The sequence below is a fragment of the Drosophila albomicans genome, chromosome 3 (genome assembly GCF_009650485.2).
Source record: "Drosophila albomicans strain 15112-1751.03 chromosome 3, ASM965048v2, whole genome shotgun sequence".
NCBI lineage: Eukaryota > Metazoa > Arthropoda > Insecta > Diptera > Drosophilidae > Drosophila > Drosophila albomicans.
In genome coordinates, this window is record NC_047629.2 from 36801238 (window position 1) to 36827596 (window position 26359).

The window sequence follows — 26359 nt, forward strand, 5'->3', positions numbered from 1 at the left end:
AGTTCTTGGGAACAGTTTCATTAACAACCTTCACTCTACACACCGTGGAACTCACGAAGCATATTCCGTAAATGTTGACATAATTGCCAACATTCGAAAGATAATAACAACAATCACATAAAACAAAACTTTTATATCGCAGCTCACTTTTGTATACCGCGCAAACGTCATAAAGTAATTTTCGAAGCTATAAAAAAAAGGCTAACCTAAAGCCGTATAGTATATCTTTGAAATTTATTTATTCACAACATAAAAACTGTATTAAATAGTATATGCATAAAAATACTTTTACTCTTTATTGATTAATTGTCACTTCAAACATTACCGTCATTTTTAGGGTATCTCTAAGCTGGATAAAGTCAACCAACCACGCAATTGCATTTATTTTCAATTTTCATTTAATGGACTGGGTATTTCCCACAATTGTGGCTATAGCTAACACCACAAAATGACAGCTGTTATTTAAATCACACACACGTGCTGTGATTCACACAAACAATTATAAATTTGAAGCTTAATTAGTAAAATGCACTGAACAGCAGTCCAATTAAACGCACACCAAAGAGAGTAATTTGCTCTCTTCAAAGTTTCAATTTTACAGAGGCACTTAAATTCGTTACACGTTGCAGGCATCGCTAATAGGGAATCCCAATCAACTTTGCTTATCGGAACGAGTAAATAACAAATAACTGCAACAAATAAAGAGATGACATAAGTTCTTATTTACTTACTGGAATTTTGAGAGCTGCAGCGACTCTCTTAAAACAATCAGAACAGATAACATTACACACATTTACATATGAGGTTATTGCTTGCAGCCGTTCTTCGTTTTCTCAACAGTGTAGATGTTAGATAAGATTTGTAACTCGTATGCGAATTGCTAAAAATTTAACTATTGAATGCACACTTGCTCATTACACATTACAATTGATTACATTTGATTAGATAACGCAACTGCCGTTCATTTGGCGATATCCAATACTTGGCAACGAGCGTCAAATTAACTCAGTTACCTGAACTAAATTCACAAACGGTTCATTTGTGGCGTAGATTAGGCAAAATACAAGCTGCTGCTTCCCTTTGACATCACATTCATTAAAATCACGAACTTTCAATTACTGGCAATTAACAATTACTTACAAAACAATTAACACAGTTCGCACGTAGTTAATGAAACACAAGCACACTGATCTACTTATGGGAACTACCCAAGCAAAGTCAAACTCTCTTAAATTGAGAGTGATCCAGCGCTGCCGCGAGAGCGCAGCATTCCAAAAACGTGAGAGAGAGAGAGGGACGCTGACGAATCAGTCAGTTTGTTGTGTTGAGAAATGGAAAGTGCCGAGTATGTTTGCACTTTTCACACCCACAAGCAAGCGTATGAGTGGGTTTACATACATATGTACATACATTAGTTGGAGCAGTGCGTTTAGTATTTATTTGACTGCTTCAATTGAGTACTTAAATTACACACCCAAAAGTGACTGATTGTAAAATGTTCATCATGAATGAAAAGCTGTGTTTCGCAATTTAACTTTACCCGCATTTTTCGCAGTGCACTCAGCCCATCAGCACATACGCGTCCACTTAGTTGTTAAGCCCTTAAGTAAATAACTAGCGAACTAAAAAAGCAGCAATAACAAAACTTTATACTCTCCACTTGACACGCCTCGGCTCGCCTCGCCTCGTCTAAGCTCCCCGCTGCGCCCCAACGTGCTTGACGGTCGACAAGCATCAAAGTCCACTCATTGACGAGACGTGTCCGTTACTCTTTGTTCTCCCTTTCAGTTTGTTTGTTTTTTGTTATTTTGGCAGAGCTGTGCTGTGAGTACAAGTGGCACTTCAATTAAAATGATTGTCTTAATGTTGGAAAACGCAACGAAGAGCGTCGCTAGATGATGCTACAAGTATTACAACGCGTCAAGTTGATTCAGTCATTCAGTCAGTTTGCGTAGACATTGCCATTGTCCGCCCTCATCCATTCATTCATTCATTCATTTGGTCACTCATTCATTCATTTGTTGTGGCAGCCACAGCAACAATAATGACACTTAATATGATGCTCAGAATAACGCACTTGCACGTTCTCGTCTAATTTATTTGATTACGCTTACAATTACCGTCGTTTTTATTTTCACTGTTTCTTCTTCACTTTTAAAAGAGTTTTTCATTTTACATATTTTTTGCCAGTACAAATAGTTTCTTATTTCTCTCTCTCGATTGTGAAAGTTATCTTATCTTATCTCACTTTCTTAAATAAGACGCAACGCAAATAAAGTGAATGCTTAATTGACGCCATTTAATTTAAACATTAAGCACAGCTGAAGGTGTGCAGCCCTGGTCTGTGTAATCGCCTTTGCAGCTGTAATGAGCTGCATACTAATTGCCGCCGCTTAATCCGCTGCAACTTTGAACTAGTTCCGAATTTGCAGCAGCTTAAGAACTTGCTAACATTTCACAACACTGTAACACTGCGAAAGCGTGAAAATGCAAACAGAACTTGCCAAAAAACTTTGTACTGCTAATTTGAATAAGTCAAAAAGTTGCAAAGCTGCAAAGAGATGGCTGAAAATATACTTAAAGAATTATTAGAAAGGAAACAACAACTTTAGTAGGCCAACTAGAAAACACATGTCTATCAGCGTAATCGATAGACGATAATAATGGGGGCACTTAGGACAATTAAAAATGTCATGTGGGATGGCAACGATAAGATTGCGTTGCGTGTGAGAGATTATCTTATCGTTTAGTAAGCTACAATAAATTAGCTAATGCACGCCAGCCGTAATTCGTGTTGAAATTCAAACACACAAAATCAAATTTCAGTGATGTAAAATACCAGAATCACCGCAAACAGAAACAGAAACGCAAACGAGTCAAATGCACAAACATACATATTATACATAGATAATGTGTGTATTTGAAGCATCTATGAAATTTTCATTAGGCACGCAAATTATGCACAATAGAACGGACTGACTGTAAACTCTGTAACTGACGTTGGCTCTTGTGGTTCTTCTTTGTCCTTGTCCTATGGCCAAGCCAAAGACAAAGACAAAGATATCTCTGTCCTCTTCAACATTCGAGAGGAGGCCATAATATTTGCACCTTCTTAGAATTCGTAAATATTTGCCTCAAAGACCACAAAATCAATATTTAAATTTCGACTTTCAAGCAACAATTTGACAATCAAAAGAAGACTAACAAATATTTCACACATAATCATAAAATAGATACCAAATAGCCACATATATGTTTGACTATTCCACAGAGAACAAAAGAACTTGAGGACCTTGTAACAGTTTCCGAGTTGTTTTCGAATGTGTAAGTGAGTGTGTGTGTGGCGACTGTTGCTAATTTGTTGCTTTTGTGCTCGGTTTGTTTTTTAGCCGAGTCCTTTCTATGCTCTCCGTCTCTTGGCTATTGTTTTTGTTGTTGTTTCTATTAATTAATAGCTTTGCAGGCGCTTGGTCGCTTCCATTATCATTTGGCAATGAGCTGTTACCAATGGCTTTTGCTTTGATTAGTCTGCAAACGGAGGCCGGACTTTAAAATATGAAATAAGAAACTAGAAAGCTTTAAGAATTAAGGGGAGAATATTTATAATTTTGAGACACAAATTTACAAGATATCAGATTACACACAAAATACATTTAAGCCAATTTACAGATTTATTTATTTATTATTCATTTATTTCATTGACTTCTTCTCACTATTCTGTTTATATTCTATCAAGAATAACTAAATTTACTTAAGCAAACAATAATCAGAAGAGCTTTAATAATAAAGTGAAGAAAATTCGTAATTATGAGTCTCACCAAAATGTTATAATGATAATACACAGTTTATTATCAGATTACACACATTGTACCTACGTTACAGATTTATTTATTTCTTTTAAATCATTTTACTTTATCTTCATTTGATAAAGTGTTCACTATTATGTTTACTTTAGAGAGCTAAAAGAATTATGAAACAAATATTAAATGATACTATCAGAACTTATAATTTATTTACTTATTTGTATGTTATCATTTAACTTTATCTTAGTTTCTCAATGTGTTCATTGCTCTGTTTATTCTCTAACAAAAAAGGCAAACTTTATTTAAGCAAACATTAATCACATTCTCTTCCAATTCAATTACTTAATATTAGTCTGTTTTTAATCACACAATGTCTCATCTTTTTGAGTGCTATTTCTTGCAGTCGTCACATGGATTTTTATTGATCTGCTTTTACTTCCATGCTTCTCCCAGGCTGCTTAGTCTGTTTTCTATTTGGCTTGGCTCCAAATTATTTTGCTGTTTACTATAATAATCCCCCTTAATCTCAATCTCTCACTCTCTCACTCTACTATGACAATCACCCTTCGCTTGCAATAAAAATCATCGACCTTTGGCTTGCTGACCCTTTTTTTCAGTCCGAAAACTTGAACATTATTTATCAATCGCTCTTTTAGCTTTATGGCTTAAAGTCTTATATGTGAGTGAACACTACAGCGACAGCAGTCGAAAAGCCATTTAAAATGGCAATAAAAGAAATACGAAGAGGACAAACAGCTGCAACTAGAAGAAGAGGAAAAATATGATGTAGTATAATGTCAAATTAGCTCAGACCGAAAAACAAACAAACAACGATTTGCGCCTTTTTTATGACATTTGCAGGCGACAAAGATTGCACATATGACACACAGTTGTGGGTGTTGCACGTTGACTTCCATTGTTGCATGTTCATAAATACATTTAATTTTCATGTCCAGCAGCAGAAAGAACAGCAACAACAACAACAACAAACACACAGAGCAACAGCAGTTGTCACTTTGCTGGCGGCGCCTGGAAATAGGCAACATAAAATTTACACTGCTTGTGTAGGTGTGAGATAGCGTGTCACTGTGTGTTTGTGTGTGTGTGTGTGCGTGTGATGGCACAATGCTTATTAATGTCTAGCCATAAAACAGATTGCAAGTACGTCCATTTAATAACCGAGCAACCGCACACGGTAATAAAAACTTTGGATCAACTTGCTGCCAAAAAGCTAAATTAAAAGCAGCTGTAAGAGGAAGACATCCTTTTGTCCTGCCAGAGTGTGGCTAAACTAGTTTTAATAATGCGACAGGCTAAAGTGAAACATAAAAGAATTTTATTAACTTGAACTTTATGCAAACATCAAAGCGTCATAAAGACAAACAACGCAAGAGAAAGAGGATTCCTTTCCTTCGTCTGATGAACTCTCCCAGAGATTCTCTTTCTTAGTCGAGTATTTTGCATACACTCGTGTGTGTATCAAATATTTACAATATTTATTTAATTTGTGCTCTGGCATTCTGACATTCTTCTTCTTGTTGGCTTAAAGCATTCAAGGATTTATCAATGCAAATTGGCCGCAGGGCCAAAGCTTCCTCTTGTTGCTGTTGTTGTCGGTGTTTTGTTGTCCTCGTTATTGCACGAACAACAAATAAATAAGTACGCAGAAAAAACGAAAGAAAAAAAAACTGAGAAATAAAACGAAATGAAAATAAAATGCCAAACAGTATCGGGCTTAACCTCAGGTCATATACTTGAGTAATTTCGTGTTTTGGCCTGGCCAGATTAAAGCGGCCAAAAGAAACGACACAACAAGCCACAGCCACAGCTACAGCATCATCAGCAGCTCGAAAAGCAAGAAAAAATCAATTATAGTTGCTTCAGCCCGGTTTCAGATTTCCACAGAATAATAAAAATAAAATACAGAGCAGAGCAGAGGCGGAAGTATATAATTTGTGGCAATAGCTCGAAGGACATTAATAGGACATCAAGGGATAATTCACAATTTGTACGATTCGTTCATTATCTCAACAGCAATTAAGCGCGTGGCTTAAGTAAATTCAATTCAACTGCAACACTTCAATTAAAGTGTGAAAGTGTTGAAGAAGCAATTTAAGATCATCGCAGGAATAAAGCAACATTTTATTGAAGCACGACAAAGAGGCATAAAAATAAATCCGTAATGAATGTGGCAATTAAAATCGTCGTAAAATTATTAATGAATAATGATGTGTATTTAACAATAAAATATTTAAATTGAGACTTTTACACTTCATTAGTCAGAATTTATGATGTATATATTTAATTAAATATTTTTTCTGTTGATTAATGATTCAATTATACATTTTGTGTCTTAAATTTTAACTTTGCAAAAATACCATAAAACCATTGAAATATAAAATGCAATACAATCAGTCTCATTGGTCAAGTCTATTATTCAATTTTATTTACTCAATATATAGCTCAATTTAATATTTGCTTCTTTAGTAAAAACCTAAATGACTCTATTATAAATTTACGGCCTTAAATCTAAAAGCAGCAATAGGAAATTTGAAATGTTGTATACAATAAATTATTTAACAATGAAATATTCAAATTGATGCTCTTCTTCTCTTTTCTTATTTTTTGTTCATTTGCACATAATTCAAAACTTAAATGTTAAAGTTAAATCATAGCATTGAATTATTAAATAGAAAAAATATGATTGATTTAGCAATAATAAAAAATTAAAATTGAGACATCAGTTCTATATTATTATTCAGAATCATATACAATGTGTTCAATATTTTATACGTTAGCGAATAACTGATTTATGCTATTTTAAATTTATTGCCGCTAATATTATTTATAATGCAAATTTTTGTTAGCTCTGCTTTAGTTAATTCTCTTATTCAGTATTACTTATAATGAAGACAGTTTCATTCATTCATTCGTTTATTTAAATAGTGAAATGCTAAACGATTCAATTATAAATAATAAATTTATGTTATGCCTATGTTATTCGATATTATTTACAATGAATGAAGTTAATGTGCGACATTTGATTGGTTAGTGAAAAGCTAAATTGATTACTTGTTAGCTTCTTGTTATTTATTTGATAGCAAATTCAAATTTCCTAATTTTGCATTTCACTCTCTGAAATGAAGGTGTCAATTGCTCATTTCTCAATTTCTGCCATCCAAATAGCGAATTCTGTTGGTGATGAAACTATTCTGCTGCTTGGCATGCATAAGCTGAGCACATGTATCAATAATTTATGCAGCTTCTCTGTCGGCAAAGGCATATCAAATAATAATTATGGCCACAAACAAGATGCTCTTCGCCGCAAGCAGTTAAAATTGCTTCTCGCTCTCACTCTCTTGCTGTCTCTGTTTGCCTAGTCCTTGCGGCTTTGTTGGTTTATCTGCACGCAGTGAGAGCAGAGAGGCTGTCAACAAATTGCCAACAACATTTTGAATGGGACAAAGTTGGCAACTCGCTCTCGCAACTCGCAGGATGAGCGCACACAAAAGCCATCGCCTATAGACAAAGCCCAGTGAACTGATAAGCTGATAAGAGATAAGAAGTCGGCGGGCACATAAACCAACTCTCGACTAACAATAATGAGCAGAGTCTTAAGATCACGCCAAGGCCTCCCACAACATTCAATGAAATTATGTGGCAAAAATACAAATGACTGCGGAAATTCCAGATTAAGATTGAGACGTCTTTTGGGCATCCGCAGGGAGTAAAGAACGAAGGGGGGAAGGGAAGTTGGGTGGTGGCCATCGTGTCGGGCGCCAGTTGGCCTACGTAGTTCGCTAATTGGCTGGTGCCATAAAACTTTATTACTTTCGAATCAGTTTCGGTGTTGAGTTTAAAAGCTGCCGCAGAAGAGCGAAAAAAAGAACAGTGCAGAGGGAGGTGAAGGGAAGGGAAGGGAAGGGAAGAACAACAAGAAACTGTTTCGCCCAAGTGGCCGAAACAACTTGAAATTTATTTGCGAGCAAACCCAACGGACTGTGCTTATTTCTGGCCAAGTGCTGTTGGCCAACATTTTGTTGCATGCTCCGTTTTTTTTTTCGCAATATTTTCTGTTGACTCCCAAAACTAGAGATGAGAACAAGTTTCACAAGAGCATTTGGTGATTAATTAAGGAAGCAAAGCTGTCGACAAGTGCTTTGTTAAAAAGTTCACAATATTTTTAAATAATTTAAGCAAAAGCTAAATATAAAATATTATATATTTTTAGTATATTTAGTGTTTTGTATAGTAAATATTTGCTTGGTTGAGAAAAACCTGAAGCAGCTCTGTCCACAAGTGCTTTTTAAGAGTTCACAACATTTAATAGAACATTTTTGGATATTTCTTATTTGATCAATAAAGTAATTATTTTTGTTTAAAAACAATTAAAACTCATATGTAAGTTGTGCAGCATAAAACTCTTTTCATTTTGTATGTTTCAAATATTTTCAAATAATTATAATTAATGCAAAATGAGCAAATTTATTTTTAAAATTCATTTTTTGTTAAAAACTAAAAAGTTTGTCTTCAATTTAATAGTTGAATTTCCACTTCGTGCGTGAGTTAAACTTCAATTAATTATGCTGAGCACATCTCTTTGGGGCTCTTTTCTCTTCGCTCTCTTTTCTGCACTTTCTGCACTGTTTAATCTTTTGAAACAACTTTTTAAGCTCTTGCCTTACCCAAAACTAAACAATTAAAAGGCAATTTGCCTTTAGCATTTTCATATATTAAGCTGGATTTGCAGTTGAAGTGCAGAATGCAATAAGAAACGCAGTTTGATTTGCAGTTTAAATACATGTTCAGCATCATCTGCCAAATACATTTTCTCTCTCTGTGTGTGTGTGCGAGCATTGAACGTTTTCCCCAACGTTCTTAATGGGGCCACAACTCACTTTTCCCCTCCCCTCCCCTCCTCTTCACACCCCTTTGAGGCGTAACCACCCATTGAGCCTTTTAGAGGCGTTTCTGCAATGCGACGAATGCACTGAAATAATTTTTATTAAAATGTCAACAGTCTGGCAATGAGCATTGAAGCCTGCCAAGAGTCTGAAATGTTTGCCAACACCATTGCAATGCATTGCTATACTCTGCAGTGTGTATGAGTGTGACGAGTGTGCCAGTCTGAGTGTGTGACTGTGCTTGGCCAGGATGAAAAAAATGGCAACTAGGTGAAGCGTGGTGTGGCGAGTCTTACATGTCAAACAGAAGTTACACTCGGCGCCCATATTGAAACCTTTGACAGAAAAATGCTTTAAACTAAGCGAAGCATTTATACACTTTTTAAAAGCAATTTTCATTCAATATTATTTCAATATTTATAAAATACCTGCTAACTTAAACAAGTTGAAAAAAGGTCAGAAAAGTGTATACTCTTTTTTAAAAGCAGACTTACTGTGACTTTAATACTCTCTCAGTCTCGTAAAAGCTACACACAAGTAAGAAAGCTACTCTCGATTGTGCTTAACTGTGAGATACCCGCTACCCATGTTTAACGAAAGAAAAAAATAAAAACTTATCAAAAATATTTATATATGATAATCATAAAAACCATAGTTATTATTGTCTGTACCAAAATTCTAGACGCTAGCTTCATAATTATGCTTCTGGAGTAAACGTGTCAAAACTTTGAAGCAAACTTTTGCACACAAAACATAACTGATATTGAAAAAATTATATCTCTATCTCTAATAGTCTCTAAGATCTAGGAGTTCACCCTGATGGACAGACAGAGAGACGGACATGTACTATGAAGAATACATGTACTTCATAAAGCCGGAGATGCCCTCTTCTGCCTGTTGCATACATTTCCTTCCACACAAAGTTAGAACTCCCTTCCATCCTATGGGTAGCGGGTATTTTTATAATTCTGATTTACTTAGAATTTGTTTTTCCTTTTAGTTGCACAAAAAACAAATTTCAGTTCATTCTAGAATAGAATATATATTTATAATTTAATATACACACATTATATTATATCCAATAACAAAAGTTGTGCGCTTTAACTACCGACAAACCTCTCGCCACATAAATTATTAAAATGCTCGCTAACGCTATAATAATCAATCGATGACAATCTAAATGGATAGAATTATTTACATAGTTATATAATTTGTATTTACTTGGTAAATATTATGGCCACTAAATATCTGCCATTGATAAATATCAATGGAATTAATTCCCCTTAGAGGAAATGCCAATGACAACTTTTTGAAATAATAGTAAAAACCAAAAATTGCTTTGGTTTTTTATTACAACTTATAAATGATTAATGTCTGTGCGCTCCCTTGAGTTGCAATCGACATTATTAATTCACATTACTCGTGTGCAAAGAGTATTGCAAACGCAACTGCAGTGAAAACACGTAGCAACAAAAACAACAAAAAGTATAGACAGTTTTTAGGCGCGCCAAAAACACGTTTCATGTGGCAAAAGCGTAATGTGGCACGTGTGGCAATTAGAAGGCAATGAGGATGCTGGATCCCGTAAAAATTTGATGCAAAATCATGGCACACTTTTTGGGAGCCGCATTACACAAAGCTAAAGCAAGCAAAGAAATGCAACCTGCCTGGCATATCAATGAGAGAAATCCAGAGAATCGAGAGACAGAGATAGAGAGAATCCACAGAAAAATACTAGTTTCATTTACAGCAGCAGCATCGCTTTGCCGCAGGAATTGTTTTTAACTAACTGTGCAAACTCTCGTATTTGTTGCTGCAATTTCCTTTATCTGGCTCTCTCTTCCATTCCCCCTCAGGCTTTCTCCTTCTTTCTCAGTCTATTTCTTTCGGCTTTGCTATGGCTGCAGCAAATGGTTCGCTCATGAGTTGCAGCTTAGCAGCAGAAAGAAAAAAAAAAAACTAAATAAAGGGGAAGAAGCACATGGATTGGAAGAGCTTCTTCCTTCTTCCTTCATTTTTTGTTTTTTGCGATGGCCAAGTTCATAAGTACGCACTTCAATTAACTGCCCAACAACAACAGAAGCTACTGCAAAAATGCGAAGAAAAAAAAGAGGGAGAAAAAGGGCAAACAAAACTTCAATATTGCCGCCCAGTTTAAAAATAAAACTTTATGTAAATCGTAAATATTTACGATATACAAGAAGTCACTTCTTATGGCTGTGTTCAACTTAACTGAACTCAAATTGAACTTGCTTACTCTCTTGCTATCTGCGCTTGTAGTTGTTGTTGTTGTAGTTGTTGTTGTAGTTGTTATTGTAGATGTTATTGTTATGCTGGCTTTGACTGCGACTGCGGCTGTGGCTGCGGTCTTGCGAACGTCTGAGGCGATAAAATTTGAAATTTATTTGACAATTAGATGGTTCAATTAGGATACACTTGGATTTGTATTGAGTTATTTGTGGCTTTTGGGTTAAGGCATGCGGCAAACTGCTGTTTGCTGAGCACAGTAAGCGATTAAATATGTGTACATTAAGTGTGCTTCATTTTAAGTTCATGCAGCCTTAAATTCAAGCACAGATTTCCTATATTAATTGCAGCAACCTCTGTTATTCAATATGCAATCAAATAAAATCTAATTGCTGCATTAATTGAATATATAGAGAATTAACTTATTAAATCCATAACTCAATTCAGTATAATCAATTATTTATTTATCTGCAAAACGAGATAAAACTTATCACATAATCAAATTCCGACCATTAAGTCAATATTTACAATCCATATTTTTTTTACATATTTCTGAATGAAAAAATTATAGTTTTGCTGCTGTAAAAAAGCAGAAATAAATAAGAGTAGACTAAAATTTCCCCTGTAATAAAATTTGATGTATTGTGCAACTTGATATCACTTCAAAACAATTCTAACTAAAGAATGATTTGCATGAGCGTACGTATACGTAATATTTGTTAACAAATAGACAATAAACTTATACATCAGAGTTAACGAATGGTGACGCTGTAATAATATTAGCCTTAATGTGCCATTTGAAATCAACTTAAAAGAATTTCCACTAAACACTTATTTATGTTATATCTGCGTATACTTAATATTCGTTAACAATCAATAAATCAAAGCAGACTAAAAGCTTATCTCTTATAAAAAATCGGCTAATGTGCTACTCAAGCAATTTAAAACAATGTCAGACAAATAATAATTCATATGTGCGTATACTTAATATTTGTTAACATATGCAATATTAAGTATACGCTCCGTCAAACACCTTCCGCAGGGTATAAAATTATGACAAAACAGCCTGACACTGTGACTCGTAAATTTCCGCACACAAATCCAATAAACTGGACAAATTTTTTTTGCGCATAGCACATAAAATAGCCAACGAAATACGAATGCAATAATAAAGACCAAATGACAGACGGACAGACAGATAGACAGAGAAAAAAGACGACAAAGATATACGAGTAGAAACAAATGTAAGCAAATAAATTGCATTATCGTTGATTTGTAAATTTATTGCATGTAAACAAATTGCTAACGCAACAAATCAATTGTTGTTATTCTTGTTCTTTTTTCGATACATTTGTTGCCGCTGCTCTCAGATTGTAAAAAGGACGAAATCAAATAGCAATCAAATCGTTCAGCTCCAAGGGCAACAGCTTTTTGCAATATAATCCAATTTTTAGAGCGCATCTCAAGTGTAACTTTTATGGGGCCAAACTAGATGTATTGTCTTTCTTTTTTTGTAGCTGACTTCTAAAGTGTTTCAAGAATGACAAAGTTCGGAAAAAAACATAATTTTAGTAAGAAGATAAACTAAGTTAAACAACACTTTAATAAGCAATTATCTACAAACTTATGGATTAAAATTAACTTACATATTATACTAACAAGTCCCATAAAAAACTATGTAGTTACAAACTTGTTAAAAATACCCGAAGTTATCTTTCACGATTTTCAATTTGATTTAAAGACTAGTAAACCTTGAGTTGCCATTGTAAATTTGAAAATAGATTTCACAATGAATCGTAAACTTAGTCCGTATTTTTTTTGCTTATCATGCCAAATAATAAAGTTTATAATGTTAATGCTGATAATAATCGCATGCGAACCTATTTCTTTCAATCTGTTTTTTTGCCAGTGTCATGAGGCGATTTTCAACACAATTTTAAGTCAATTGCTAAGAATTTAACAAGTTCCGTTCCGGTTGCGTTCGCTCTGTTGATCTCCAACCCTTTTTGGCCATTACCAGCCATTAAATTACAGGCACCGGAAAAATGTACACTCCTTGAATGTTTCCACACAGTTTACTTTTGCAGCACTTGCACTTTTCATTGCCGACCAAACGAAAAATAAATTCGAAAAAAAGAGAAAAATCTTAAGGGCTTTTTGGTGCCCCAACTAATTTTGGGGTGCCATAAGAAGGGCATAAATTCCATCGACTGGGCACGCACCAAAAATTAAAAAGCAGTGAAAAATCGAGGGGCCGAGAGGGTAAATAAGTGAGTGTGTACAGACTATCGGAGTACCCTGTAAAATTTGAAATTCAAAATTCAAAAAAATAATAAAATATTTTAATATATGCCCATTTTTCGCATATGAAATTAAATTAAATCATGTTGTAATGCTTGAAGATATATGCTTCATAAGTCGCCTAGATACCATCTGCTTTGACTTGGCAAAGGGGTGGCAAATGGCATATAAATTAAGGCTCGGAATGGGTGTGCTTTCTGTCTGTGGCACTTAAGACTTTTTCACAACAATTTGTCTCACAGCCAGACCCCGAGTTTGAGCACTTTTCGGCACAACTGATTACGTACAGACAAAACCAGCTGATCCCTCGTTAGGTGCACACGCCTTGAAGAGAAACCGAATTGACACTGAATTTAATTTCGCGTCAAGTGATGGCGACAAGGAGGAGCAAGACGAAGGACAGAGGACAGAGGACGAAGCGAAGCTGCTGTTCCCACGACTGCTGACATTTGAATTGGTAATTTTCGTTTCGCTGAATGCCAACGCATAAAAACTACGCACACACACACGCACGCACAGTAAATACACACACACACGTAGATATACACACACTCAGTCACACGCGGATACACTGAGAGTTTTAGTCTTGTTTACGCCACAACGGAAATTGCCTTTTTTGCGCGCCTTCCGGCCGCCATACCGTCAGCATTTGGTTGCCTCCATATTTGCCGCATCGTTTGGCAGCCCCTTCATGCCTTTAGCATTCGCTCTATAACTGCGGCTGACAGCTCTACCTCTGCTCTTGATGCTGTGTGGTTTGCTGTGGCTGCTGCTTTTGCTGGGCTGTTACCTCCATTGACACTCCAACGACACTCGACACTCGGCATGCCACGCATAAAGCTGTCAATGTCAATGTAACGTGTTAATTTCAAAGTGGTTTAGTTTGTTGACGCAGCTTGTTACGAAGTATCAACTGAGTTACCGACTCCAACTGCAGTTGCTCGATGATGGCAGCCGTAGCTGGGAGGAAGAAGTAACTCTTGTGTGGATGCCACCGCACCTTTCAGTCATCTTCAACCATCTGGAGCATAAAATGTTTTGTGTTGAAGCACATGTGGTTTTTAATGCCGCACAGCAACAGGGAAGCAAACATGGAAGCCATGGCAAAAACCCTTTTTGCTTTCTTCTTTTACTTTACCACGCTCCCTCTCTCTCTTTCTCTCTCTCTCGGTCTCTTCGGTTGATGATTTCTATCGTGACATTTGATTGATTGAAGCTTTTTCATGCCACCCCGGCTAAGCAGTTTCGGTTGTTTGCCTTTTGCTGCGCACATTTAACTTATTGATTAGCCCGTTGGCAGCAAAAGGGGCAACGGCTAGTTTTCTTCCTACTCTGCATTAGCATTTTAAAATGATTAATTAGACTAATGACTCGGTATGCGGTAAATGAGCTGCCGTCAGATAAATTTATCGATATCGATACATATTTAATCAGTTCTTTAGTGGAAGTAGTTCATTGCGACCGAATCTTTGTTAATGGGAAAGAGAGAGACAACTATTGTGTTTGTAACTGTGTAGGAGTTGCTTTAAAGTTAAAGAGAATTGTTTTTAAAGATCAAAAATTAAATATAAAATTAATCAAAAATTTAACAGTAAATAAATAACAGTATGTTAAATAAAAGATAATAAAAGAATTAAATTAAAAATTACTTCATCATTTTGTCTAACCTTTTTAGATGTATAAATTTCTTCAATAATTGTTGCAGATTTGAAAAATCCAATATTTATTTAGTTAGTGTCCTAAATCGTTATAATTTCCTTCTATGACAAAAAAATAATATTTCCGTGGCATTTAATTTATTTAAAATTTATCTGCTGTCATTCTGAAAACAATTTAATATTCGAATTTATTTAACAGAAATTTACTTAACCATAAGTTTCTACTTTATAATTATTTTCCAAATTGATTCTCGAAAAATACACATGGTTATTGTTTAATGTTCTATATCTTATCTGTGCTTAAAGCTTAACGAACCTATCTAAACTTTTGAGAACATAAGCTAACTTTTTGTTTATAGCCAAAACCAAAAACAAGAAGCAACTTTTGCTTTTGCTTTTGTTGTTCGCAACGTAATAAACATGAATAAAAATGTGTGTTTCGTAAATCGATGCAGTTTAGGCCTTGCCACGCCGCAACTTTGGCTTAAACCCAAGCCCCAAACTATGGCTACAGGCAAATTCAAGGCACACAGCTTCCAATTCAAAAAAAAAAAAGAAAAGAAGTCCGTGCTCGTATAAAGCCCACATTAGCAGCTTGTAAAAATGTATGGCCTCATCTGGCTGGCAAAACGTGGCATAGTCATAAGACAGGGCCCCAAATCCAGGCGGAGCTCGGCTCAGTTTGATGCCCCAACCACAAGCCCTCGCATGGCCTCCTCATTACTAGCTGAGGCCGCGCCTCGATTTTCTTTGCTGCCAAAATGCCAACTGTCAATGCGGAGGTGGAGTTGATGTTCCAAGTTGTTGCTCGGCTTGATTTCGTCGCCTTGTAATGGGCTGACGTTAAGCGCCATAAAAGCGCCTGCCACCAGCAGAGAGCGAAGATAGAGGGGACGCTTTCACAGCAGCTGTGGCAGCTGTGAAGTGCCAGCAAATTCGAGCATAATAAAATTTGAGAGATTTTTGCACGTTGACAAAGGCTCCGCTTCTGCCGTTTCTAACAGGGGAGCAGCACACTTCACACAGACATCAGGCTGACATCCTGCCGCATAAACCAACTACTTACCAGAGATATGGCGTTAGTAGCGAGCATAGGTGGGGAGGGTAGCGGCCCGAGGCGACAACAACGAATGGCAGTGACTACAATGGCTCCAGCATGAATGTAAATGTGTTTTGGTTTTTGACACTTGAATGCAGCAGCACGAGAGCGCACAGAAAAGCCTGTGCGTGCATTTGCTTGCAAGCAGCAATAGCGGGAGTAAGAGACGTACCGCAGGGAGGCTGACAGAGTGATACCAGCTGTGGGGCAGAAGTGTGTGCTGAGAGGGAAGCAGAGGCAGATGCCAGAGGTTACTACTGGCCAGCAGTGCGTGGCAACGCGTGGCAAAGCAGACTGACAAGTTACAGAGGCGATAGCAGGCTGCACTACCAACGGAAGGCTGAAGGTCACAAAGAGTAGCAGAGGGTACCAGTCGGTGGCAGTGGGTGCTAATGGGCTAGCAGAAGGCACCGACGAGTGGCAGTGACTGGTAGTAGGCACAAGTAGGAGTAACGCAGCCAGCGGGTGCCTGACCAGCAGGTTGTGGAGAAGCAAGCAGCGGTACCAGTGGGGATTAGAGAGTGCTAATGGGTAGCAGATGGGTGGCAATAAGAGGAGAGGAAGTACCAGCAGAGAGCGCATTGTGCAGCTGCTGTAATTTCAAGAGTGATAGAGAGAGAATCTCACTTGCTCAACGCACTCGAAAAATCCAAATGCATGAGCTTAGCCCTCTTCACGAAAATTGCTCATAAACTTGTTAAACGAAAATTCGAGCAATGAAATTTTCCTGTTTGTCGTTGGCTGTCGTTGTGGCTGCCTCTGGTTGGTAGTGCCAGATTGTTCATCATTTTGTGGTGGAGAGCACAGCTGACAGTTGGCACTGGACAATAGCCAGACAACAACAAAAACTACGAGAACAACAGCAGCATTGACATGCTTAAACGTGCTCGCTATTTGTATGCAGTCGCACCAGGAGATTGCTTTGTTTATGTGTAGAAGAAAAACCCCTCCAACAAATACAGAGAGCCCTAGCCAATTATCCGACCAGGGAACATGGGAACTTAGGAGACAAGGCAAGGAGACAGGGGAGACGAACCAAATACACATTCTGGCATAACAATGCCATCTGTTGTTCAGCTGCCATTCATTGCACTGAAATGGTCAAAAAGTCACATGAAGCAGCCAGTAGAATGCTGTTTCGTCATTTTCATAGCATACTTTTTGGCTGCCAAACTTGAACTTTGCTTGCTTCACTTCGTGTTCATTCCCCAACTATTTTGCAACTGATTCCCATGTGGCTGGCCGTTTTAGGCGACCATCGATAACTAAATATCACCTAAACAGCACTTTTACTGCGAACATTTTGTGTGGAATTTCAGCTAGAACTTTAGTTGTTAATACCTTGTAAAATGCAGAGAAAGTTGTATTAGCTTAATACTATGAAATAACTTTTGCCTAATTATCAAACTCTAAAATGACTTTAAAGTCAGTTGTCAATGATGGTGAAATTCGAGTGGAAGTGTTTTCTTTGACACTTGATAGAATTAAATCACAACAACTTCAATCTCCCCATTCAACTATTTCAAGATTTTTATTAAAATTGGAGTCTAGTCTTCTGCTTAAACATGTTTGCCTAACAGAATAGTTTGAACGATGTATGAAAGATTTTATTTGGGTTTATAAAATAATTCTTTATTTACAAAAACTTTTTGAGCACACCTCACCAAATTTAAAAAGACCAACCATTTATTATGCATCTATTAAATCCTTTAAGAAAAACTAAATTTATAAGTTTAAATGTTATCTACGAAATTTATACCTAGAAGTTTTTCAAATTGATATACCCCTTTCCATGACAGAGCATTACAGGATATAGTCATTGGATAACGCGACAAGCATTTGGTGCTCAACCCAAATTCATAGTTGACCGCAATAAAAATATGCTAACAGCATGCGCAATATATAAATAACTGGCAAACTGACTTGCGGACAGAGAGACAGACAGTTGGACAGACAGATGGACTGAGTGAATGGTTGGCTGACAGACTGACAGCGAATGAAAGTGGCAGTCTATGCACTTGAAGCAATTTGTCTTGCCACATACGTGACTTTTGCTATTCTCTCATTTTGCACATTTCATTTCTATTTCGTTGTCTCCGCCACATACCTCCCCCCTCTCTTTCCCCACTTTTCGTTTTCTATGCTTTCCATTTTTTTGTTGGCAAACGATGTTCGCGCTGTTCGCTCTGTTGTTGTCAACGCGCAAAAATTGTTCACTAGTTGTTTGGCTGCCATTTTATTACATTGCTCATACGCCGCGTGTCAAGGTGCGACTGCGAGGTCAGCACTTTCGCAACGAGCTACAGATTGGTTGGCAGTGTGAGTGCAACAGAGAGTGAGAGTGAGTGCGAAAGAGACAGGGATGGTTGACAAATCCCAACGTGCGGAAGTCGCGCACTTGGTTGCGCTCTCTGGACTGGAATGCTGAAGCGATTGCACAATATGACAGAACGCTGACACTGATACGGTTAACACGTTAAACGTTCGTTGTGGCTGTTGCCGTCGTTGTTGTTGTTGTTGCAGCACCTGCTGCTGCTGCCGTTTCCGCTCGTAGTGTGTATGTCAACTAAATGCTGTCATTTGTCAGTCTCATGCTGCTCATTAGGTTATGCAAGCAGCTGTAGGTCGTGGGAGTACTTGTAGTCATACTCGCAGGATGTACACTTAACGAGCGGATTATTAACGATGACTCAATGTCAAGTACAAGCTGGCGAATTGTATTTAAAGTGCTTTAAGCAGACAGGCCGCTCTTAGCTAACAAAACTACTACAAGCTGCCCAAGCACGAAGTACTCTAACTAAAAAAATTAATAGCGGACAGCATTCGACTTTCAGAGACCCTTAAATAAAAATCATGACTAGTATGTATTCGTGTTATGATTTTGCTGGACAAGTTCTTATTCGACATTGTTCATTGTTAAATTTAATTTATTATTCGTTTTTGACGATAGTTTATTTGTTGACGATCTTCTTAACCATTTACTTTCATAAATGGTACTTTAAATTGTTATGGTACAAAATAAATGTACATAATCACCTTACCGCTTAAATATGTAAGTGTTGCTACATCAGCTCAAATTGTTAGACGATATTGAACACCAACCAATACAAAAGAACGACTAATGAACAGTGGAACATAAGAACATGAACAAACTTAAGAAGAAAAGTGAACTAAATAAAAATGAACTAAAGAACAAAAGTAAACTACTCAACAAAAATGAACTAAAGAAGAACTGAATAAAAAATACCTACTGAAGTAAACTTTTTCAGTTTACTTAATAGGTGATTTTTGTTCGAAAACATAAGTCTTCATTTTCATTTGGCATAAATAATTAAACACACTATCAGTTAAAGTCTTACCTCTCACTGCAAAACCCTGCAAGATTAATTCACTACACCCTTTTGCACTTTGTGAGTACAGGGTAGAAAAAGAAATGCAACAAAAGAAAGACAGCAAGAAAACGAGTAGAAAAACCACGTTAAGCCCTAAGGTAAACAGTCAAGATACAGCCAAAGAGAGGGTGAGATAAGCACCACAAGAAGACACATAGTTACAGTAGTGGAGGATTGCGGTGGTTAGCTGCGGTGGTGGTGTTGCTGCAGTTCTAGATATTGTGGTGCACTTCTCTTAATTCTTGACAAATGCAAGACAAGCCAAACAAACAAACAAACTGGCAACAAAGTGCAACTGAAAGCGGCAAAAAGGCTGCTAAGCACAGCAAACTACACCAAAGTACACACACACTTCCATATACACACACACACGAACAATGAATCCATGCAATCAAGCTGAATGCGTGTACCATGTGTAAGCGCATTCAAGCGGCTGAAAGAGAACTTTGTTTAGCAGTTGCCGTTTTTTTCCTTCACAAAGAGAGTCGAAGATAGACGTATGTTTTTTTCTATTTATCTGTGTTTTATACATTCCTATCGCTATCTTGGCTATTTTCTTAACAATACAGTTGCTGAGCTCAATTGCATCCTTCATTGCGCTGAAAAGTATGCTACTCAACTTATCACAAAAATCATTTTATTGCTTAGTCCATTTATAATTGAATATGAATCTTTAAATTTATATTTAGTTGAACAATCAATTCCTAAGCGTCTAAATAAAAATTGTATTAATAATGCTATATTCTTTTAGAACCTAAGGAATGTCTTTTCGGCTAAAAACTTAAATATGTGCATTTAATCAAAAAATGTTTCAAGTGCTGAGTCTTAAACCTTGTTATACTTGTCAGTTAAGATGCTCAGTAACTGAAAACAGATTTCCAAAATTTCTTTTTCGATTTTATTTCGGCTATCAAAAATTTAACACACACAGATGGCGTCCAGCGCCCGTGATAATAAGAAAGCCAAGAAGGTTATTACAATCGCTTCAAAGGCCGATTTCGATAAGACTATCGCAGAGGCTGGGAATAAGCATATTCTGGTTGAATTCTTTGCGACATGGTGTGGTCCATGTGCGATAATTGGACCACATCTGGAGCAGATGGCCACCGAGTATGAAGACTGCCTGCTTGTGCTCAAGATCGATGTCGATGATAACGAGGAACTAGCGGAGCAATACGATGTCAATAGCATGCCCTCGTTTGTGATCATCAAAGATAAAGTCACGCTGGAGCAGTTTGCGGGCAGCAATGCCGAAAAAGTCCAGACAACTTTGCAAAAATTCTGCGGCAAGCCGGACCAACGAAAATCCGCACTTCCCGGCCCTAGTGTTAAACCCGCTGAAGCTAAACCCCCTGCGAAAATCATGTCTTTGCTCAAAACCGTTACGCCACCCATTCTAAAACCGTCAAAGTCAGGTGATAAAAAGTAACATTGCAAAGACGTCTAGGCTCTAAGCCTCTTAATAGATTGAACGAAAATCGAATGATAGCGAAATTTAAACACTCATTGAAAATATACTCTGTGTATTTGTATTTACCAATCTTGACTCTTAAGCCGAAATAAAGAAAATTGTGTAAAGTATGCGAGAGTGAATGTTTTCTATAAGTACAATCACCATTTTTATCTATTTATTTATTATAAACGCTTTTGCACCAAAGTTGCTTTTACGCTTCCCTAATATGTTATTATCCAATTTTTAATAAATGTTATAGTGTTGAATTGCGAAATTGTACTGCACATAAAAACTATATATTGGTATATCCATAATCATAAGTGCAACAATATAGAACTTGCTCATAATTCACAATAAACGTCATAAACTTTAGGTTTTTGACGCTTTGGTAATAAAATAATTTCTGCTGAACAATAAAAGTGCATTTCAAGACATCAATAACTTATTTATACTCAACAATAAAAGTGCAATTCTTCCTATGACGATATTTAATAATTTATTTTGTCAGAATTTTCGAAAGCCATGTCACTTACTTATACAACACACATATTTGGTTAAATTAATTGATATTCAATTCAAGCTTAAGATGCTGTTAACTTATAATTATCTTTCTGCCCACATATCATAATTGTCGACAGCTTCCTATTGTGTTGTATGGACCATTGTGCTGCCTTATGATGATGCCTTCGCCGTCTGCCCTTGTCATCTGTGCAATTGAATAATTAAGCATAAGGCAAGCATTCAACGTAAACAATTGGAATTGAACAAAGTATTCACAGCTGAGAGTCCATTGATGATTTCGATGGCAATTCTCGAAGAATTCATCATCGATGCTGTTGGCATTTTCTTGACTTATTGGAAACTTATTTCCTTTATTGGTTGCCTTTTGTTCCCTTTTTTTGTTTTTAGCCTTCATGGTGAAAAATCGAAAAGTTTTACTAACGTTTAATATAAGGAAAATGCGCTGGCCAAGAGAGGGAAAACTCTGGACCAAAGCAAGGGGGCGAACAGAAACAGTAGAATGAGGATGCGGATGTTGTTGCTATCGCCTGAGGGTCGAAATGTGGATGGAAGGCAGCGTCATTCCTTCACTTTGTGCCAGAGACATTTGCATTTTTATTAAAATGAGAAATTGCAGCAGTTGTAGTTGACTGAAATGCTCCGACCTCGCTCCTCATGCCTCGGCTCCTTGGGTGCTATGGCTTTCAGTCATGTCTCGGATATTACGTACCAGAGGTCAGAGGTTAAATGCGGGTGCTGCCAGTGCACGTCCCGGACGAGAGCTCAATGAAATAATTTGAGAATAAACTGCAGTGTAAATGCACGAGAGATCGAAAGATCAAGGAATTGAAATTTTACTCAAATTTAACTTCATTTCTCAGTGGAATATTTAACACAGAAGTTGATGAAGTTGAGACGAGCAATGGGAATAAAAAAGTAATATACAAATTCTTTTACGATTATTAGATTAAGAACTCTTTAATAAAATAGTCGGTTACTATTTAAACACATCTTCATTAAAATTATGAATCTTTTTCAAGTTTCAAAGTTGTAACTTACAAGCTGAGCGAGTAATTTTCATAAAAACAAACAGATATGAGTCAGAGTTTGTGCTGTTCAAGCATATCTTTATTGTACCAACGCCACCTCAAATGCGTTCCGCACTTCTGAACAGCATCTGGCTCGGGTTTAATAAAGAAAGCTCTTCATAACCTCACTTTGCTGTTGTTGTGGCGTTGCCACCTCGCGCAAAACACTTTAACTCCGCGCACTGAACTTGGGTTGAAACTCTTGATACGCCTTAAGCACACTTTTTTTCCCAGCTGCAAGACAGCGAAGAAGTGCAGCAAGAACGAGAGAAAGACAGTGGAATTCTTATGCTTTCTGCTTATCCACTTCATATGTTGAGTGTTTATACAGCTACTGCAGCTGCTTGAGTGGGCGTTGAGTGGACGGGGGAGCAAGGAAGCGAGGGAGAAATAATAATGAATTTGCGGCATGCCACACAAACACTTTCAGCACCGACAGCCGCCGACGCCAATGCCAACGCCAACGCCTCCGCAACAACATGCACCAGATTTTGCCAGTGCTATCAAGTAGATGCACATACACATACATCAAGCCAGGAGTCCCTTTTTCGCTTGCCCCACGTGCCGCAGATGCCTGATGCCCTGCTGCTTGCCTGTTGCCTGCCCCGCAACGCCTGCCCGCTTCCCCAAATCTATGCGTGTGGCAGCTAATATGTTGGTTGTCTCCCGTCGCCCGTCTCTTGTCTCTCGCTCTCGGAGTCGCTGAAAAATGCAGTGACATGTGCTATAGCTTTGCCTGGCCTCCAGCTGACGCTTCTCCACTTGCCCCTGCCCTCCTCGTAGTCCTCCTATACCATCTGCCCCTGCTGTGTTGCGGTCTTTGGCCATTGAAACAAATGCGCTGGGCGTCCGTGTATCCATCCTAACGGGTTTGTGGAGCCTCCGCCAATGCTGCAGCTTTGATGCGCTGAACAATAGCTATAAAAAGGATTAACTTGCATAACAAAGAACTGACTGTGTGTGTGTGTGAGAGTGCTGTGTGTAGGCGGCGGAATATGCGCTACGACAGGCAGCTGGCATATAAATTTCCCAGCGCCAACCAAGTGCCAGACATTGGTCCATGGCCCAGCAAATTTATAGTCTCTACAGCCGCCACCTCAGACACTTCCCTTTCCTCTCCACTCGGTTGCCGAGCCCATTGTTTGTTAGCCTCCATCCTGACTGCAATTTTTCGATTGCAATTATTTAAGCCAACTTATTTTAAGCCAGCAAGCAAATTGCCTAAAATTGTGCATCAAGTTATTAAGAAATTGTAGAAGGTGCCAGCAAATGACACACTGAGGACCAAATATAGTCATCTGTTGGTGTCTGCCATAAATTTGTATCTACAATTATTCATTCAAAGAAGAATAAGTAATATTAAAAAATGTTACAGCAACTCTTGTTAGATTTAAAAAAATTAAAAATGGAAAAAAATGTGTTGGACTATCAAAAGAAAAGACAAGTAAAAGATTTATTGTTAACAAAAAAAGATTTTCAAAACTTTCAATTATAATCAAAAGATGTACAGAGTTCTTAGAAAATCAAAATAAATGAAATAATTATCAGAAGTTTTAGTTTTGATATGTTAAGTATAAGTTCACGTATCACGAATGGCATGCTAAGCACTAAGATAATTACAAACAAAACGATTAACCAAATACGTTTTCTTCCGTATTGCCACCCAGGAAGTACTTTGCCACACCTCGGGGTGTCAGTCACGTGCCACATGGACGACTCCGAAGGCCATGAGGTACGACGTGCCCTGATTAAGCCTGGTGTTGCCAAATAGTTTGCATCGTATTCCAGGGAAACCTCTCGCATGTCGTCGAATTGAGACAGATTCGACACAGTTTGTGTGCGTGCAGGGCTGTCAACCAATTGGTACTCCTCTTTAATGTCGAGATCCGATTCCGAGGTTGATGAATAGCTGCAGTTGGTCGATGATGGTGATGACGATTCATCTCGAATCACAGAGATACAGTACATTCGGTTGCGCAGAATAGTTTCCACTTCTTCAGCACATGAATCGTCGTCGGACATTTTCCTAGCACGTGCAAAAACCGCAATTGCAATAAAATAAAAGTGCTGCCAACTTGTTTTATGTGAACTTTGAGTAGAAATCGATTACGATGTATTGCAATTTCAATAGATTATTATTACTACAATACAGCTTTTGATTTCGATTAATTCACCTAGTAACCTTGGCATCTCCAAAAACATTCGATAAGCAAAGTTAAATTTATTTACTCCGAAGCTATTCAAACAAAAATATAAAATGCCCATCTCACCATTCTATTTATGCTAATATTTATTCGTGCCTATTTTATCACTATATCTTTGGAAGTAGTTACACTTGACATCAATATTTTTGACGAGTTCTCACTAAATGCTTTGCTCTGCATTTTTTTGCTGCTCATCATCGCTGCTACATTCACTGAGATCGCTGACGCTGTTGCCACGACGTGGCACCATTGGCCACGTTCTCAGTATCTCTTCTTCTTCGGATTCCGATTCGCTGGCGATATAAATTAACCCATATTGAGGATCAATCAGTGCAGGAACGGGATGTCCTCTATCAGGCTGTCCACCGCGCAGACGACCAGCGTCCATTGCTCTCGACGTTCTGCCATGACGCGATTGTAATCTCTGTCGATAAGTCCGTAAACGCGAATAATACTCACGCCAGTTGGCGGGTAGACGAATTCTCAGATCGATGGAGGCCTGCACTGGTCGTAGATCCAAACCCGAGTCGTTTGCTTGTGTGGTCATAGGCTCGGTCTCAACGGATTCTTCCGAATCGTTCTCCTCCACGTCAATCCAGGATGATGTGTTCGAGTCACGAAAGTCGGAAACATCGTCTTCACGCTCCTCTTCCCTTTCATCAAGCTCAGCTCTTAATAGTCTTCGGAGCGTTGCATCCACTTCATAGGTCATGCTTGTCAGACTCTCCTCATCATTACTCGAGCAAGTATCGTCAGACATTGTTCGCGTATAGTTATTTGATTTGCTCTGAACTTTTTTCACAAACTGTGTAGAATAAAAATTAATAGGCCGATTGTATTTGCTACGCTGTCAACTAAATGATTCGATAATATGAATCTAAGCTTACCTGGCGCTTGACTTGTGGAGCTATGGTTGCTCACGCTATAAATCTTGTCAAAATATTGATGAAGAAATGAAATATCCAAAAACTTGACTTAAATTTGTATATACAATACTTTAATTTTCATATTACCGTTTTTGTTTATTACTGCAGGGAAACTTACAGACAGTAAGTTACAGTCTTGCGTCAAAAGTGTAATCGATAATTGTAAATTACTTTATGAAATTATCGATACTTGAAGCTGTCGACGAGAAATTATTAAAAATGCTGCAACTATCAACAATTGGTAACTTTATATTCAACAATTAAGTCTCGTAAATCCTAGAAAGAGGAAAATTACTCGATAGTAATCTTTGAAGCTTTCCATCTCTATGGAAACCGATATTGAAGATTTTCTTCTAGCTTTTCCAACGCGGTATTTGTAAATATGTTGCGATTTCAAGTGGAAACATCAAATAGTAAACTCAGAATTAACAGTCTTCGTATTTGTTGATGTATTATGCAACTTTTGTTGTTGTCAGACTGACTGTACCGAAAGCGATTTGTCAGCTGCAAATTTAAAATTTTCCTCTTTCGCAAAACGACAAATCGCCCGTCGCTCTCAGACTCATTAATATTTAATGAATTTCTGGCAAATAACAGCTGGGCCTCATAGACACAATACGACACAAGATGAAATAGCCAGCTAAGAAAACCGCACCGCAAAGTAAAGTATCTTGGTTATTTTTCAAGCCTCAAGATGGCCTCTGTGCTTGGGCCTAATGGTCTACGCCGTCGTCTTCGTGTCTGGTCAATTTTATGAGCTCTTGATTGATAGTCGGTCATTAC

At 37.5% G+C, this 26359-nt stretch overlaps 3 protein-coding genes across 5 annotated transcripts in view; 2 read left to right on the forward strand and 1 right to left on the reverse strand.

Moving 5' to 3' along the window:
* The window catches only part of LOC117567472 (venom dipeptidyl peptidase 4), a 92494-nt gene that overhangs the window by 48309 nt on the left and 17826 nt on the right, over nucleotides 1–26359 (forward strand). The gene's annotated exons all lie outside the window — the stretch shown is intronic.
* On the forward strand, nucleotides 20242–20985 carry LOC117567481 (thioredoxin-2). The gene has a single exon (XM_034247512.2). It carries the CDS (start codon nucleotides 20336–20338, stop codon nucleotides 20831–20833), a length of 498 nt encoding a protein of 165 aa, XP_034103403.1. The 5' UTR covers nucleotides 20242–20335; the 3' UTR covers nucleotides 20834–20985.
* On the reverse strand, nucleotides 24713–25653 carry LOC117567484 (uncharacterized). Its single transcript, XM_052005220.1, has 2 exons — nucleotides 25538–25653; nucleotides 24713–25455 (listed from the first exon to the last, which is right to left on the reverse strand). Exon 2 carries the CDS (start codon nucleotides 25408–25410, stop codon nucleotides 24811–24813), a length of 600 nt encoding a protein of 199 aa, XP_051861180.1. The 5' UTR covers nucleotides 25411–25455; nucleotides 25538–25653; the 3' UTR covers nucleotides 24713–24810.

Bases quoted from the DNA above. Each gene is read 5' to 3' on its own strand.
- LOC117567481 (XM_034247512.2), top strand. From the start codon at position 20,336: ATGGCGTCCAGCGCCCGTGATAATAAGAAAGCCAAGAAGGTTATTACA.
- LOC117567484 (XM_052005220.1), bottom strand. From the start codon at position 25,410: ATGTCTGACGATACTTGCTCGAGTAATGATGAGGAGAGTCTGACAAGC.